At 39.4% G+C, this 16,804-nt stretch overlaps 1 protein-coding gene across 1 annotated transcript; it reads left to right on the top strand.

Annotated features, from left to right (window-relative positions):
• Nucleotides 1-2,345: 2,345 nt before the first annotated feature.
• Nucleotides 2,346-8,493, top strand: LOC123869490. Its single transcript, XM_045912414.1, has 2 exons — nucleotides 2,346-6,277; nucleotides 7,880-8,493. The coding sequence occupies exons 1-2, from the start codon at nucleotides 2,642-2,644 to the stop codon at nucleotides 7,988-7,990; spliced, it is 3,747 nt and encodes a 1,248-aa protein (XP_045768370.1). The 5' UTR covers nucleotides 2,346-2,641; the 3' UTR covers nucleotides 7,991-8,493.
• The last annotated feature ends 8,311 nt before the right edge of the window (nucleotides 8,494-16,804 follow it).

Consider the following 16,804-nt stretch of genomic DNA (forward strand, 5'->3'; position numbering starts at 1 on the left):
ATCAAAGCTGTTTCAATAAAATTCCAATAGAGTCTGGCCTCAAATAAATCAGCAATTTGTACCTTGTGACAGCGTCAATAATTGCTAGTATAAATGTTTATCCAATCTGCTATCGAATGCTTATTCAGCTTTCATGCGGAAATTAGGCCGGCGTTACCAGACGACCCCTCGAGAGTTGTACAAATAAATACCTACTACGCTTCTACGTCAAATACTAGCTGTGATTTTAGGACTTCACACCTGCATATAAATCTTTTTTATTTGCATATGAGTTTAACATCCATACTAAGTAAATAGCCTTATAGCATAGTGGTTAAGACGTCCGTCTCTATTTCGAGAGGTCGAGGGTTCAAGCCCGGGCACGCACGGGTATGTTTATCACTTGTTTTGACATAAACATTGTGAGGGAACCTGTATGCTTGAGAGTTCCGCATAACCCCCCGTCCACACTGCCCGTGTGGCATGGGAAGGAGCGAGGAACGGAGGTAGAGACGTAGTGTGGCCGCGTTACTCGCATGTTCCTCGTTCATGCCCATCGCTCCCTATTTTGTTGGTAAGTAAGTATGCAAACGCTGCCACAGTTTCGACGTCCATCGCGTTGTATAGGCAAGCGACCAAGTGCGGCGGGGTCGCGATTAATTGCGCGAGTAGAGCAGTCTGTGGACGCACAGTAATGTTCTCAAAGGTGTGTGAAGTTTGTCTATCCGCACTTGGCCAGGGTGATGACTATATAGCGAAACCATTTTCATTCTGGAAGAGATCCGTGCTTATGATTATAACGAAGTAACTAGTCGGTAACTTATCGGTGTCCTTACTTTTCTCCTCTAAATAATATTGAGGAGGCTTTGGCCATATTATTATCTAGCTACTGGCATAGACGCAAAACGATTCAGCGTTCCGGTACAATGTCGTGTAGGAATCAATTAAGGGTATAAATTTAATAAAAACTGTAGTATCTTTTCTGTTTTTTTTAAATAAAAAAAGAATATTAGCCATGTGTAATGACTAATATTCCCCTTTCCTCTCCAACTAAGCGTCAAGCTTGTGCTAGGAGTAGGTACGACAATAGTGCAACGGGCGGGGTTTGAAAATGAAAATGAAAATGAAATGAAATGAAAATGAAATGAAAATTTATTTCACAAATTTAGATATACGCATTTCATGGAGTCCTGGCCCCTAAACTAGGACAGCCCGTATTATAGGGGCCAGTGCCTTCCCATACAATGTTTATAATTAATTGAAATAAATCTAATTATACGTTAAAAATACAAATATAAATTGTTATGTAAAGGTTGATGTGTGTGTGTGTGTGTGTGTGTGTGTGTGTGTGTGTGTGTGTGTGTGTGTGTGTGTGTGTGTGTGTGTGTGTGTGTGTATGTGTGTGTGTGTGTGTGTGTGTGTATGTGTGTGTGTGTGTGTGTGTGTGTGTGTGTGTGTGTGTGTGTGTGTGTATGTGTGTGCGTATATGTCTATGCTTTTGATCAGATTATATTTTGCGCAATGTATGTATTTAGTAGTTGGTTGCGCCAGTTAAAAATAAATACAAATTTAATTAAATTACGCGGTGCCTTCCTAAATTCCACTTTCCATACACCCTGAAAGCACTGAAGGACCAAAAGGCGAGAAGCCAGAGCTGCCTCAGTGGACAAAATTAGAAAAAAAAGCTACAACGATGGCGCCACTTACACACTTCGAAAAGCAAGGAAGCAATGTGTCGTGCTCGTAACATAAAATAATAATTTAACGTATTCCCGACTTTTTATTTCTATATGATTGTGCCAAAATATCAGTGAAGTGATCCGCGACGTGCATTCGGAGAGGAAGAGGCAACGGCGCCGTTAGCTGTCCAGAAGATAGACAGACCAGAGGTTAGTGCTGTTCCCTTCTTCCAGAAAATTCCTATCTCTTTTTTATAGCACCGCGTCACTTTTTTGATTTTAATATTACAGTCCACTACTATCACAATATCATAAAATAACATAACGTAACTGGCGCAATCATATAAGTGGTTACCTTCGGCCGGATGTAAGTGGTGACTTCTCCGGAATATTTCAGCATATTTCGTTTATTAGAATACTTTTTAGGCTCTAATAAATGATATTTTATAATATTTACATATAATATTCATTGAGAATATATGTATTTTACTATTTTAGTTAAAAAGAAAAAACGTGGCAATTGCGTCATCTTTCTTCTTTACCTAAAATACTGGCATAAACAGCTTATAGCATTGAGCTAGCTATTTCCCCAGTTAGGCATACTGTTTATTTACGTGTATTTATGTATATTTTGATAAATACATAGCTTATTTGTATAATATTAACAATTAAAATAAAAAAAAACTTGAATACCTTCATACTTACCGTCTATTTTACGACAACTTGAAAAAGTTATTGCGAGTTACTTGACTCTTAAGTTCTATCGCATAAGATCGAGATTCGTTTGAACTAGACGCGTGTCGATCAGATTGCCACGGGTCGGGCGGCGCGGACGGCTGCATCATCGCGCGCGCTCCGGCGCTCGCTCGCCGATTACGTTAACTACGCATTAACTGACTTTGCTTGTTTATTTTCGTATTTTAATAATTTACCTATACATTTTGTGAATTTGTTTACATATTAATTACCTACGCGTTATAAAAATGCCGCCTAAAGTTGATGCTAAATCGAAAGAAGATTCAAGTGAGGGTGAAGATATTCAAGATGCTAAATTGACTATTTTACTTGCTAAACGTGAAGCTACATTTGGAATTATGCAAAATATCTTCGAATTGTCTCGTGATGACGACATTCATACTAATGACGAAAAACGGGAACATTTTCTCGATGAATCGTCACAGATTGATTCGTTGCGCGAAAGATTCGAGTCCATCGTAGACAATTGTAATTCTCGTTTATTGCAATTAAATCCTGAAGCAACTCCTAATTATCACTGTCTGTATGCTTTTGAGACTTTGTATAGTAGGGTCAAACGGATTCTGTCAAAATGGTCAACTTCCGATTCGACACCGGAAACAAATTATAATGTGAGTCCCGCGCTTCTAAAGGCCAAGCCAAAGCTGGCTCCCATATCGATATTAGATTTCGATGGTGACATAAAATCCTTTCAGATGTTCTATACGACCTTCAAGTCAGTAGTAGATAATAATCCATTACTCACCGATGCCGAAAAGCTATTTTATCTATTACCGAAGCTGAAGGGAAAAGCAAAAAGCGCGATCGCGGGAATTTCTCCGTGTGCTGAAAATTATCAGTTAATTTTACAGACGCTTATCAATCGCTTCGATGATAAACGAATGTTAACTTCCGCATATTTACATGAATTATTTCGTTATAAAGGTTTTCAAATTCCCTCTGCAGCTAACTTTGAATCTTTCATAGACCAGTTCGCTGGCGCAGTGAGCGCTTTAAAAAACTTAAAATTAGATAATTTGGCTGATCTCATTATATTGCATATAGCTACACAAAAGATAGACACTGAGACAGTACGCGCGTTTGAAACAAAGTGCGGAAAGAAAATACCTAACTTCGACGATTTTGTGGAATTTATCACGACTCGCGCGAAGGTATTCGAACGTACTAATAAAAATACAACAAACGTTTCGGATACACGTCAAAATAAAAATATAAAACAGACAAGCCACGGGTCTTCTGGCAGTGCGCCGAAGTACCAGGCTTATGTAAGCACAGTTGATAAGCCTACCTCGTCTAAATGTCTATGTAAAAATATATCGCATACGTTTTTATATAAATGTGCCGATTTTAATAAATTATCAACCCCTCAGGAACGTTTTAAGTGCGTTAAGGATAAAAATGCCTGTGTAAATTGTTTGTCTGTCTTACATAAAGTAGGTCAATGCGGGGTCCCCCCTCATTGTTCTTGTGGATTATCGCATAATAAAAGACTTCACTTTCAACGTCGCGAAGAAAATAGTCACGCGTCAAGCATAGACGGAGCTGTGACGTCATCGTCACCGCCTATACCTAACAAATCGTCGCTCGTAGCAAGTGAACGCACCGACGTAACTCCAAGTGCTACGGACGTAGGCGCTTCTACAAGCGCTACGCATTCGTACAGTAGTCAAATATCGAATCGTGTAGGAGATAAGCGATCTACTGTCCTATTAGCTACAGCACAAGTTGCAGTTTATGATAGCAACGGTAAGCGACATATAATTCGTGTTTTATTAGATAGCGCTTCTCAAGCAGATTTTATATCTCGAGAATGTTGCGAGCGTCTAGGCTTTCAATGGTCAAAAACAGAACCTACTATTGTTAAAGGATTCGGTGGAATAGAAAAGGTTATTCAATCCAATTCAGTTAATTTTAAATTTTATTCTCGCTTCAATGACGACGTTAGCTTCAATATTTCGCCACTCGTCGTTGACAAAGTGACAGATAAATTGCCTACGGCTGTGGTAGATACGTCGGTCCTATCACACCTTAAGGGTATCCCGTTTGCTGACGAAAGTTTCGGCGTACCTGATAAAATAGATGCTTTAATAGGAGCTTCCCTATTCCCGCATTTGCTTCTGCCCGACGACGTCCATACGTCACGTCGCGACTCGTCGATGCCAGTCGCACTGCGCACGGTCTTAGGTCTCGTGCTCATGGGCAATGCGCCTACGATATCTACCGTGAATACATACTCGGCCTTGACATGTTGTTTCGTTCAAGAGCCTCCCGCTATTGACTCTATAGTTAGGCGTTTCTGGGAACTCGAAGAGCTTCCTTCCGCTTCGGTTCAACATCCCGACGATGCTGAATGCGAAGACTTTTATACTTCGACTACTATCCGTGATCCCGTCACTGGCAGATACGTTGTCGGCCTGCCATTTAAAGAGGATGTATGTTCGCTAGGGAATTCTATGGACGTAGCTAAAAAACGTTTCGCTTGCCTCGAAAGAAAGCTCGAAGCTTCACCTAAATTGAGGTCAGCGTATGATGACGTCATAAAAAATTATCTCGCGAAAGATTATATATCTCCCGCGCCTTCGTATGATTCTCAAGATCCTGTTCCTATCTATGTGATGCCCCATACAGGAATCCTAAGGGAAGACAAATCGACGAAATTGAGAATGGTCGTAGATGCTTCATGTCCTTCCAGCTCCGGTCAGGCATTGAACCATCTGCTACATTCCGGCCCTAACCTACAGGGTGATCTATTTAAAATAATTTTAAATTTTCGTCTACATGAGATAGCAATGACAGCCGATTGTCGCGAGCAATTTCTACAAATAATTATGCGCGAAGCTGATCGTCGCTATCAATGCTTCTTATATCGCTTTAGACCACAAGACCCTCTCGTGCTATATCAATTCAATCGTGTCTGTTTTGGCCTCACTTCGAGTCCTTACCATGCACTGCGCACGGTACGACAGCTCGTTGAAGATGATGGCGCGAAATATCCGCTAGCGAGTAGCATTGTGCTACCGGCGCTATACATGGATGACGTTGCTTTCTCGCTTCCTTGCGAGCGTGAAGCAGTCACTGCGTCACAACAGATGATTGACTTGTTCAAAGGCGCACAGTGGGATTTAATCAAGTGGAATAGCAATTCTCGTGAAGTTTTAAATCATATTCCAGCTTCGCACAAACTTCCTACTGAAGTGGAGTTTGATAAAACCGTGCACCATAAGATACTTGGTTTGCATTGGTCTACCGAAAATGACTCGTTTTATTTCAAAATTTCCGTACCCGACGATGTGACATGCACTAAGCGCTCCATCTTGTCGACTGTTGCCCGTCTGTGGGACATAATGGGCTTCGTTGCTCCCACTGTCGTGTATGCCAAAATATTAATTAAAATGCTTTGGCAATTAAACCTTGATTGGGACACTGTAGCTCCACCACACATCATTAAGATGTGGAGACAGTTTTGCGATGAACTACCAGCCCTGAACAAACTTCACATACCACGTCATGTGGGCGTGACCGAAGGCTGTGAAATAACCCTTTTGGGACTGTCAGATGCTAGCCTCGAAGCTTACGGTGCTGTAGTTTATTTGCACGTGAGTTCACCTTCTGGCAACACTGTGCGTCTTGTTTGCGCGAAAAGTAAAGTTTCGCCGACAAAACCACATTCGATCGCGCGTCTCGAGCTACTAGGTGGCGTCTTATTATCGAAATTGCTTCGTACTGTACATGACAATTATGCTGAGCGCGTCCCAATCAAAGCTACGTATGCATTTCTCGACTCAAAAGTCGCCTTGTATTGGATCAAGAGTTCTCCGCATAGATGGCAGACTTTCGTCGCGAATCGCGTGGTTAAAATAACAGAGAATATCTCACCTGATAACTTTTATCACTGCGCTGGCACTGAGAACTCAGCTGATATTTTATCCAGGGGTGTCACTCCTGAGAAACTCGTCTCACACCCTCTGTGGCTCCATGGTCCGCCGTGGGCCTCGCTGCACCCGTCTCAGTGGCCGCTCAAGACTCTTGATGGGCAATGTATAGATGACTTACCCGAGCGAAAAATTCTGACACATCCTGTGTGTACGTCTGTAAAGCAATGCGCTTTATATGAGCTTGCCCTCCGTACTTCCTCGTGGAGTAAACTTCTACGTATAATCGTATATATTTATAGGTGTTTAAAGTTACTTCCACGTCGTAGTACTACAACAATAACTGCTGAAGACTTAGATTTTGCAGAGAATAGGATGCTTCGCGTTCTGCAAAATCAATATTTTGCTAACGAATATTCTAAAATTCAAAATAACGCACCATGCTCGCCGGCGTTTAATCGCCTGCGACCATTTATCGATAATGGTTTGATCCGTGTCGGCGGTCGTCTTGTCAATTCGGGACTCGACTTTGAAAAAATACACCCGGTCGTATTGCCTCGCAATGACCATGTGGTAAACATGATCATCGATTATTACCACATTAAACATCTACATGCTGGACCAGAACTTCTAATGGCTTTACTTCGGCAGAAATTCTGGATTTTGTCAGCACGCCGAATTATAAGGCAGAGAGTCCACAAATGTAATACTTGCTTTCGCGCCAAGCCGCGTCCGACATATCCGTTAATGGCGGATCTTCCTGATATCCGTACGCGTCCCGCGTTAAAAGCTTTTACTTTCACAGGCTGTGATTATGCAGGTCCTATACCATACGTTCCGGTACGCCGCCGTGGCGTACACAGCGAAAAAGCATATATAGTTCTATTTACATGTCTCACTACGAGATCTACACATATTGAGGTCGCTACCTCACTTAACACTCCCAGCTTTCTTGCTGCATTTAAAAAATTTCTCTCGAGACGTGGGCCTATTCAGGTGCTTTATAGCGACCGAGGTACGAATTTCCAAGGTGCTGCTTCGTACCTTCGTGATCTATATAAGTTTCTTAGAGATGATTATTATCCAAAGCTAGAACAAGAATGCGCCGAGAGTCGCATAACTTGGAAGTTCATATGTCCCAATAGCCCGCACCAAGGGGGTGCGTGGGAGAGTATGGTAAAGGTAACAAAATCGATTTTGTTTAGAGTCATAGGACAACAGCTCCTTTCCTATGAGGAACTGTGTACTGTACTCACACAAGTCGAATGTCTACTTAATTCGCGTCCGCTGACGGTACTCAGCTCTGATCCCGCGGAGCCTTCAGCTCTTACGCCAAGTCACTTTCTACATACTGCGCCCCTGCTTTCCTTACCTGCGCCTGATGTCAATTCAGATAAAATGAACTTACTTGACAGGCACTCGTTAATGGATAAAATGGTCCAATCCTTTTGGAATCGTTGGAGGATGGAGTATCTACATAGTCTACAGGTTAGACAAAAATGGAATACTCCTTCCGCTCCAATCACACCAGGAACTGTCGTTGTAGTCATAAACGATAACGTACCGCCCCTGGCTTGGCCTCTAGCAGTAGTGGAGAAAGTGCACCCCGCGAAAGACGGCATAATTCGCGTAGCGACCGTGAAAATTTCTGGGAGAACTTATCTCCGTCCGGTTGTTCGATTATGCCCTCTTCCAACGCAGTAAGCATTATATAAAGCTTCAAGTTTAGATAGTAAATTAGCTTATAATTTTATACCATATCCTATATATATTAAATACTAACATTCTTAATGTAACTTAACTCGATATAATATTTCATGTCCCCTTAGACTAATTTATACGCAATGTGCGTTCCTCATAGAGCCCTATTCGCTCTACTTCTTGTTAAAGGTGACCCTTTAAAGGGGGGTGGATGGTTGCGCCAGTTAAAAATAAATACAAATTTAATTAAATTACGCGGTGCCTTCCTAAATTCCACTTTCCATACACCCTGAAAGCACTGAAGGACCAAAAGGCGAGAAGCCAGAGCTGCCTCAGTGGACAAAATTAGAAAAAAAAGCTACAACGATGGCGCCACTTACACACTTCGAAAAGCAAGGAAGCAATGTGTCGTGCTCGTAACATAAAATAATAATTTAACGTATTCCCGACTTTTTATTTCTATATGATTGTGCCAAAATATCAGTGAAGTGATCCGCGACGTGCATTCGGAGAGGAAGAAGCAACGGCGCCGTTAGCAGTCCAGAAGATAGACAAACCAGAGGTTAGTGCTGTTCCCTTCTTCCAGAAAATTCCTATCTCTTTTTTATAGCACCGCGTCACTTTTTTGATTTTAATATTACAGTCCACTACTATCACAATATCATAAAATAACATAACGTAACTGGCGCAATCAGTAGTTTTTCTGTTTCCTCGTAATTATATTTAGTTAGGTAGTTTTTTAGGCATTTTTTAAGACCATGTTTATTTAAATGGGTGATTTTAACTTTTTTGTTAATACACCTATACAAGTACGGCCCTAAATAGTTGAACTGTCGTCTGGCAAAATTGGTTTTGGTCCTAGGCAAAGCAATGTGAGTCTTTCTCCTTTTTTTATGTTCCGGTGACATAGGAGAGGGGTTGTTCGCATGATATCGTAGAATGGTATGCATGATATACAATTGTCGAACAGTCAGTAGTTGTGATTCCTTGAATAACAGTTCAGTTGGAAATCTACGCGGTTTCCGAAGCATAACTTTTATGATGGCTCTCTGTGCCCGTTCTATTTCTATCATATGATTTGTGGCAGCTCCTCCCCATGCTGGGATACAGTATGTTAGAATGGACTGAACAAGAGCGGTATAGACGTTATACAGTAGATCTGTGTCAACTATGTCCCGTAGGTTCTTAAATACATGTATTAAACGCCTTATTCGTTTGGCCACCGCTGATATCTGTGGTTGCCAATTTAAATTCTCATCTATAATCAAACCTAAGTATTTTATATATGATGCTTTTTCCAGGGTTTCACAAGTGCAAGAGTGTAGTCTATTTACTGCTGTATTGCAGGGATAGGTATGCAACTTAAGCTCAAAATTAAGCGGGGGTTGTGACGCTCGTGTAATACTAAAGCAGATATAATTCGTTTTTGATGCATTGACAGTTAGCAGATTTGTTTCTAGATTGTGGGTTATTTTGCGCACCCCTTCCTCAGCCGTTCTAAATGTCCGTCAACCTTTCGGTTTTCAGTCCACTTTTTTACCGGTTGAGCTATTGAGGCTTGTTATCCATTTCAATAAGATTCCATTAAAGGCTAACCCGTGTCATAATTTTAATTAAAAGAAGTATGAAATAAATCAGCTATCTATGCATATCTGTGTATTTGTTTGTAACTTCCAAACTTTTAATGAATTTCCATGCAGTTTTCACCTTCCTTTAAAGAGGAAGTTTTATAAATTTCGTATTAGTCTGCACCGGCAGAGTTTTGTACCTTGATGCGGTAGGTTTTTTATTTATTATAGGCGCACACTTGACTACAATCACATCTGATGATGTGGCCTAAGATGGGAGCGTTTACCTAGAAGATGCCTATTAACTCTTGTTTTAAATATAGCCGGAATCCGGATGTAGTTGTAAAAGTATGTGTGTAAAAGTATGTAATAAAACGCGGCGAATGATGTTACCTACATTAATTTCAAATTACATTAATGGCCGATTCAAACACATTGCGTATGCAGCACGTACATGTGACAGATGCGTAGTGACGCGCGTGAACCCGTAGACGTAACTGCACGCATTACGTCTACGTGAACGTTCACGCCATGCAAGCAGTATGCCATGTTTCATACAGTTCCATACATTACAATGCAATGGTACCTACGCGCTACGTCTACGCTTACGCAACGCTTACGCAGCCTGTGTAAACGAGCTCTTACCGCCGCTCTGTTGCGGCGTCACCGACGCCACAAACGCTCAACTCGAACGTCCACATTTAGAGGCGAGCTTTAAGCTTTTCATCGATAAAGCAAAGTACACTTTTAGTGGTCCAGTGATCAAAAACATTGGAATTGGCCTTGTATAGAACATCCCAAGTAATTTAATTTCGATCTACAAGTTCCAACTAATTGGACACGATCTCGAAGGTTTGCGTCAAATGCTTACAGATTGCCTAATTTATTTTAGCGACACTGAGTTCTGTTTAACTTTTGGCCAACAGTTTGCCCAACAGTATTTCGGTAAACGGCTTAGTAATTGATAGGTATGTTGTCTCAGAGACATTCACCGCTGGTTCTTACATATTTTATGTGTTTAAGTAGTACCGCAAATAAAACCGTGTGTGACACGGGATTATGTTATACACGGTAGTTTGTGGAATTTTTACTTATTATTGTAATAAAATAGTTCCACCACTAATAGTTGAGAACTCTGAGAACAAGTAACTAATTTGAAAATTTTCATAAACTCGACTGCGGTTTGCACTGCATTAGGCCTGGAGTGAAAAAAGAGTACATTTTTGATGAATCGTGATTTAATTTGATATCTGTACTGTTACTCGCAAGATTGAGACAATGATTGGTGCAAGAATCGTTAAGATCGGTCCACTTCACGCATTTATTCTCTAGGAATAAAATTAAAACTTTAACTTTTTTTAATTTATACTTTGAAGCCTCGAAAAGAGTTATTTATAGGTAAAACACTAATTTAAACGGAACAGTAGTCCAGGAAACCTCACAATGATTTTAAAAGACCTATCAATGACATGGTACTTACCACAGTCGATTGCACAGTCGAGTAACAATAGCGCGACGTCTATTTTTCTGCCTGAAAATATTAACAACCTATCTAATACAAATACAAAAATACAAATACAAAAATATTTATTTCGGTATAAAACAAGTTTACATATAACATAGAAATTGGGACCGTCCCAGTAAGTGACTAGTATTAAACTAGTACTTGTGGCGGGCGGCCCCGCTCTTCCATAGCATATTCTGTTACAATGGAAATAAATAAGTAGTTTCTAAAAGTAATAAGCAAATTAATTATTAAACAAATGAGAGTAAAAAAATAAGCAATATTAGGTAATTTTAGAGTTACAGTTATATAAAATTAAATAGTAAATCTACTGCTAAATACAAGATGTGTGTGTGTGTGTGTGTGTGTGTGTGTGTGTGTGTGTGTGTGTGTGTGTGTGTGTGTGTGTGTGTGTGTGTGTGTGTGTGTGTGTGTGTGGGTGGGTGGGTGGGTGTGTGTGGGTGTGACCGTGTGCATGGATGTGTGTAGGTACGTGACAGTGCTTGGGATTTAAAGCTCAGTGCTTTTAAAATCTAATAGCACTTGCCTGGGTAAGTAGGTAGCGGTAAGCACCTATTTAAGAGAAACTAGAAAGATATTATGACAATAAAGCCTTTTGACGGTAAGTATAATTAATTATTTATTATGTTGCTGAATTAGTTAGTTCTATTTACTTACAACATTCTTTATTGTTTAATTACAATAAAAAAAATCGATGGTCGCCAAAGAAAAAGGTTAAAATAAACCCCCAAATAAAAAGTCCTTCCATTGAAGTAAGTTCGCAGCAAAATCTCATTTTGCCTTAATAAACATTCACTGCGCGTCGTTTTGTGGTGACCGAATGGATGAAATAAAATACACTTACAAGAATATATTTCTTGCGACATACTAGCTTCCTTACCCCAATGCACATTTTATGTTTCAATGGTTTAGAATTTTTTACTAATTCCAAACTTAAGTTTGGTTTTTACGGTCCTGAGCCCTGTAGTCCTGGTGTAGGTAACGCACAGAAATCCTACTTAATGAGTATTTTTCTTAATTCTGTTAGGTAACCCATAGGTAGGAAACTCGTATAACCCACGGGAAATAGATGGAAAAGACGTCAAAATTATGACATCTTAATACTAAAAGCCAATTTATGCACAATCAATCTGAAAAGCCCAATGCCAATCAATGAAAAGCCAAATTGCGACTGCATGTCGAACTTCCTTTTTCTTTACTATAACTAGATTATGCCACTCGACCCAAATGTAGGTATATGGGTTTTCAAAAGTCTCTCTTTGGGAACTCTTTGATTTTGCGGGATAAAAAATAGTCTTTATTATGTTAATTCAGGGTATAAGTTTTTTCCATTCCTAGCCAAATCGATTTAGTCATTGTGGCTTGAAGGAGTAGGTACCTTAACAGACAAAACTAAAAACGATTGTATGCAGAGGCGGCCTTATTGCTCAGAGCAATCTCCACCAGGCAACCGTTGGTGAAAGGAGAAACTAGATGTGTTGGATAGTACTAAGACGGTAAGTTCAGTAGTTCAGTTTACCATAAGAGCTTTTTATTTTAGTACGTACACTAAATGGAAGCTTACCATTTATGTATTACCTGAGAGAGGCACTTGATCAGTTATCTTTATTATCCTTTATTTTTAGAACCATTTTATCTCTATGAAACTCAACCCTCATTTTGAAAACCCAATCGGCACTTATTCAAATTTGAGTCATGCGACAAATCACGTGTACTTTGATGTTTTTCCCTGAAAGAACGAAATTTTAATACGGTACGGGTAGGTAGATATATAGTTACTCTTCAAAATTTTCCTTTTGATCGGAACCCCTCTAACGGCTTTTGACCTTTGAAATTTTTATTAAGAGTCTTATAGACACTCTTGTTCATTGATTACAGATTTTACTGCGTGCTTCTATGAATTTTCGGATAGTATTTTTATAAGTACTAGTGCAATAACTATTTTGAGTTCCGTGATGTTGCGTGTGTGTGTTTTAAGCCTGAAACACCCGAACCGGATTCCGTTTCGGCTAGAATCCTATTTAACCTATATAGAAAAGTACGAAAAATAGATTAGGTACTATATAAAATGTTTCAAGTTAGAGATAGGATATAGATTAGTAGTAGGTTATATAAAATTTGATTAAGTCAATTGTTAATTAGTTTAATCTAGGTTTAAGTACTATAGAACTGACATGTACACATTGTATACAAGTTCTTTAAAATAAATAAAGATTAAAAAAAAGCCTGAAACACACACAACCTATGAACGCAACAGCATGACAGTTGCGTCGCGCATCGCTCGGCTCGGATGCATGCGTCTGACGCGGAGTACTTACTTGGAAGCAGGACGCCAAACTCTTAGGCTGAGATCTAAAGAGCGCACTTTGACTTTGCTTAGACTTAAACCTGTTAAAACGAGATAGCGTTATATAGTTGGCATAAATCTATCTCGTTTTAACTGAAACTTAAGTCTAAGCAAAGTCAAAGTGCCCTCTATAGATTTCAACCATAGTGTTATTAGTGGTAGCGTCCGTAGTTCGCGTCACTGGCGACCCACGGAAGTATACCTTTACGGAATTTGTAAGATGTCATCTTGAACTGGCGTGGTTGGTAATATCCATAAAGTATTGGGTAAAAGCAGGCATTACTTTGCGGAAGATCATGATTAATAAAGAAGTATATAATCCGCTTAAACAAACAAATCTGTGCTGACTGCAAGTTGTAGAATTTGATACTCATCGCCCGCTTTCCCACTACTAGAGAAGCAGCAAAAGTAAGCAAGACACACCTCCAACACACAACACCGCACAAAATATATAAATGCCTCATAATATAATAAACTAGCGACAGCCCGCACCTTCGCTCGGTGAAATATAAATCTCTTTTACTCCCTATTCCGTAAGTATTTCGAAATATCTATGCCTTCCAAGAGTTTCGTGTAAGCGAGTGAGTCGTCAGTCAGTGAGTGAGTCAGGACTTTTTGCGTTTTTAGGGTTCTGTACCTCAAAAGGAAAAAAGGAAACCGTCAAACGACAGCAAAATATCGAAAAAAAAAATACCCGAGTACAGTTTTTTCGTGTTTATTATTTGCGTTAAGTAGATACGATATCGTCGTATCGCGGTAATCTCGCCCGTGTTAAACCATAGCCTTACGATAATAAAGAAACAGTTTGAAGATTGGTAGTTTAACAACTCTAGTTCTGTTTACTACAAAGCAGATTATTCTTTAAACTGCCGGTAGTTTAAGGAATAACTTTCGGGCAAAACACAGAGTCTCCGAGCGAAATAATTTTACAGAAACTAGTTCGCTTGCACCGGACGATTAATTCTAGTTTGGGAGCGATTTACAACGCGCCCGAACTTTGTTCTCTACGGCATTTGATTTATGCAGACAAATTCGATTTGTTTGTCCTGCTTCTAAATACCGAACATTGTTTGCCTACCTTGATTGCTTTCAGATTTTCCATTACCTTGTATACCAATATAGTTCGGAATGACTTCTTTTGTAAGTACAGGTGCGAAATCTGAAACTTCAACTTGAGTTCCTACTGAGCAACTTTCCTATCTTGCTGTGATGATAGGAAACTGATGTTTCCAATTCGGTTGATTTTAAATATGTAGCTAATTTCTCTACTTATATAGAGCACTTGGAATGTATTAACGGCAAGCTCTCCGTCACTCGCTCCATAAAAAGGTGCTCGATTGCGGTAGAATGACAGCTACAATGTTACGATTGCAATCACCCCTGATTGGTTGACATTCGCTCACTATTGGCTACATTGCATTGTTGCAACAAGAATACCATAAATTCAATTGCGATTGTAATAAGGACTGATGCAGGTTTTCGAGAATCGACCCGCAATAGTTTGTTTCTTATAATATGGATATCAACCAATCAAAGTGAAGATAATAATTTAGTAGACACGTTCAAGAAATTACAAATTGTGTTTGTGATAAGTTTTAAATTTACAGGGGTTTAAAATTTTTTTATGAAGAGATAAAAAATGGGTGCGCCATCTGGCGTGAACACGAAAAAGAAGTGAAACTTCAATTATTTTCCAAGTTGTTTTAACATATTTTTGTAGCTGTCATATCACCCGGGACACAGCTGAAATTCAGCGCCCTGCTTTGAATGCGTGTTTGCGCATACGATGCAGGGTATTACGCTGAACTGCACCCTATCCTGGGTGGTGACGCAGTCGAAAAATGTTATTGTATAAGTGTTTTGTCTTTAACACCATCACTACCATCACTACCCATACCTATTATAAATGCGAAGTGTTTGTTTATTGATTTGTTGGTTTTACCTTCAATCACGTTGCGACGGAGCAACGGATCGACGTAATATTTTTGTGTAAGTAGATAGACCTGGAGAGGGACATAGGTTACAATATGTTGGAAAATCAAAACGAAGTCGTTGGCATCAGTGAATTAAGATATTTTTTTTAGATCTCTTTTTAATTTTAGTAAATAATAAAGTTAGCTCTTCACGAAAAGAGATATTACAAAATAAATATCAAGAAGGAGTGATAATACATATATTTTTACAATCCTATCTAGCTCAGACCAGCATAACAAGGTCGAATTTCACATCAATCTGTTCAGAGTTTAACGAATAGGCGCGCGTCACGAATTACGTTTATAGGTAAAAAAATACGAAGGGGCTTTTCAGAAAAATAACGTGCCATAAATCATATCTAATGTGAAAGAAAAAAGCGACAAGGCTGCAAAACAAATACCTACCTTCCTGTAGAGAGCGCTTCCCTTCGTCGCCGTGTTTGCATTTACTCGCCGCGCCGCACATTGCTCATGCGGATCTTCATGTTATTTACGGAAAATGTTTTTCTTTGACAGTAGCAATTTCATTAAACTTTGCGCTCTTTGAAGTTTAAATAAAACCAGTCAAGTGCGAGTCGGACTCGCACACGAAGTGTTCCGTGCCGTCGAAAAAGATTATGTACTCTATAGATGTTTTTTTAAAAATAATATAGGTTATTTGATATTGTAGAAGCAATAGAAGTACATATTCTGTAAAAATTTCAACTCTTTATCTGTTACGGTTCATGAAAATTTGAGTTATAGCCCGCTGACAGACAGACAGTCGGACGGACTGTCTGTCTGTCAGACTGACTAAAAGTGATCTCCTCTAGACAACCATTTTTCGAAGACAATTCAGATTATTTATAAAAAATACGAAAGTCAGAGGAATCTTGGCAACACAGGACATCTCAGATTGTTACGCAACGCGTCACAGCACGTCAGTTATTGCATGGTTATTGCGGTACTCCCCCGTCTGTTTACATGGATGGCCCTGCAACATATTTTGATACAGAACCCGTCTAAGGCAAGCTACTTTACCGGCAACATACCTACTCGGAGATATTTGTATAATTAGGTCTATTAGCTACTTAAATCTAACGTAATAATAATAATATTATAATACACAAAATAAAACGGTAAAGGTATTTACTAACTTAATTTCAAACATGGTATTAATTACTACTTAGCAATTAATGTTTACCTAAGTACCTATATGAAACAGTTATGAATACCTACACATTTGAGCAGAAGTAATATGCGCTGTACTTGAAATGTTACTGAATAAAATGCAAACCGAATAAATGAATAAAGCCTACCCGGATTCATGTTAGCGAAAGCATTACATCGGGTGGTTCATTTTGGTTTCTTTCACCCGGCTGCACTTTTACAGTGGAACTATTAGGAAAATGTGTTTCAGGCAAA

Source organism: Maniola jurtina, chromosome 11 (genome assembly GCF_905333055.1).
Source record: "Maniola jurtina chromosome 11, ilManJurt1.1, whole genome shotgun sequence".
In the NCBI taxonomy this organism is placed as follows: domain Eukaryota; kingdom Metazoa; phylum Arthropoda; class Insecta; order Lepidoptera; family Nymphalidae; genus Maniola; species Maniola jurtina.

Excerpts from the sequence above, each read along its gene's own strand:
- LOC123869490 (XM_045912414.1), top strand. The coding sequence starts at position 2,642 with ATGCCGCCTAAAGTTGATGCTAAATCGAAAGAAGATTCAAGTGAGGGT. Across the intron at positions 6,278-7,879 it reads ATCGCGTGGTTAAAATAACA|GAGAAAGTGCACCCCGCGAA; the intron begins GAGAATATCTCA and ends CTAGCAGTAGTG.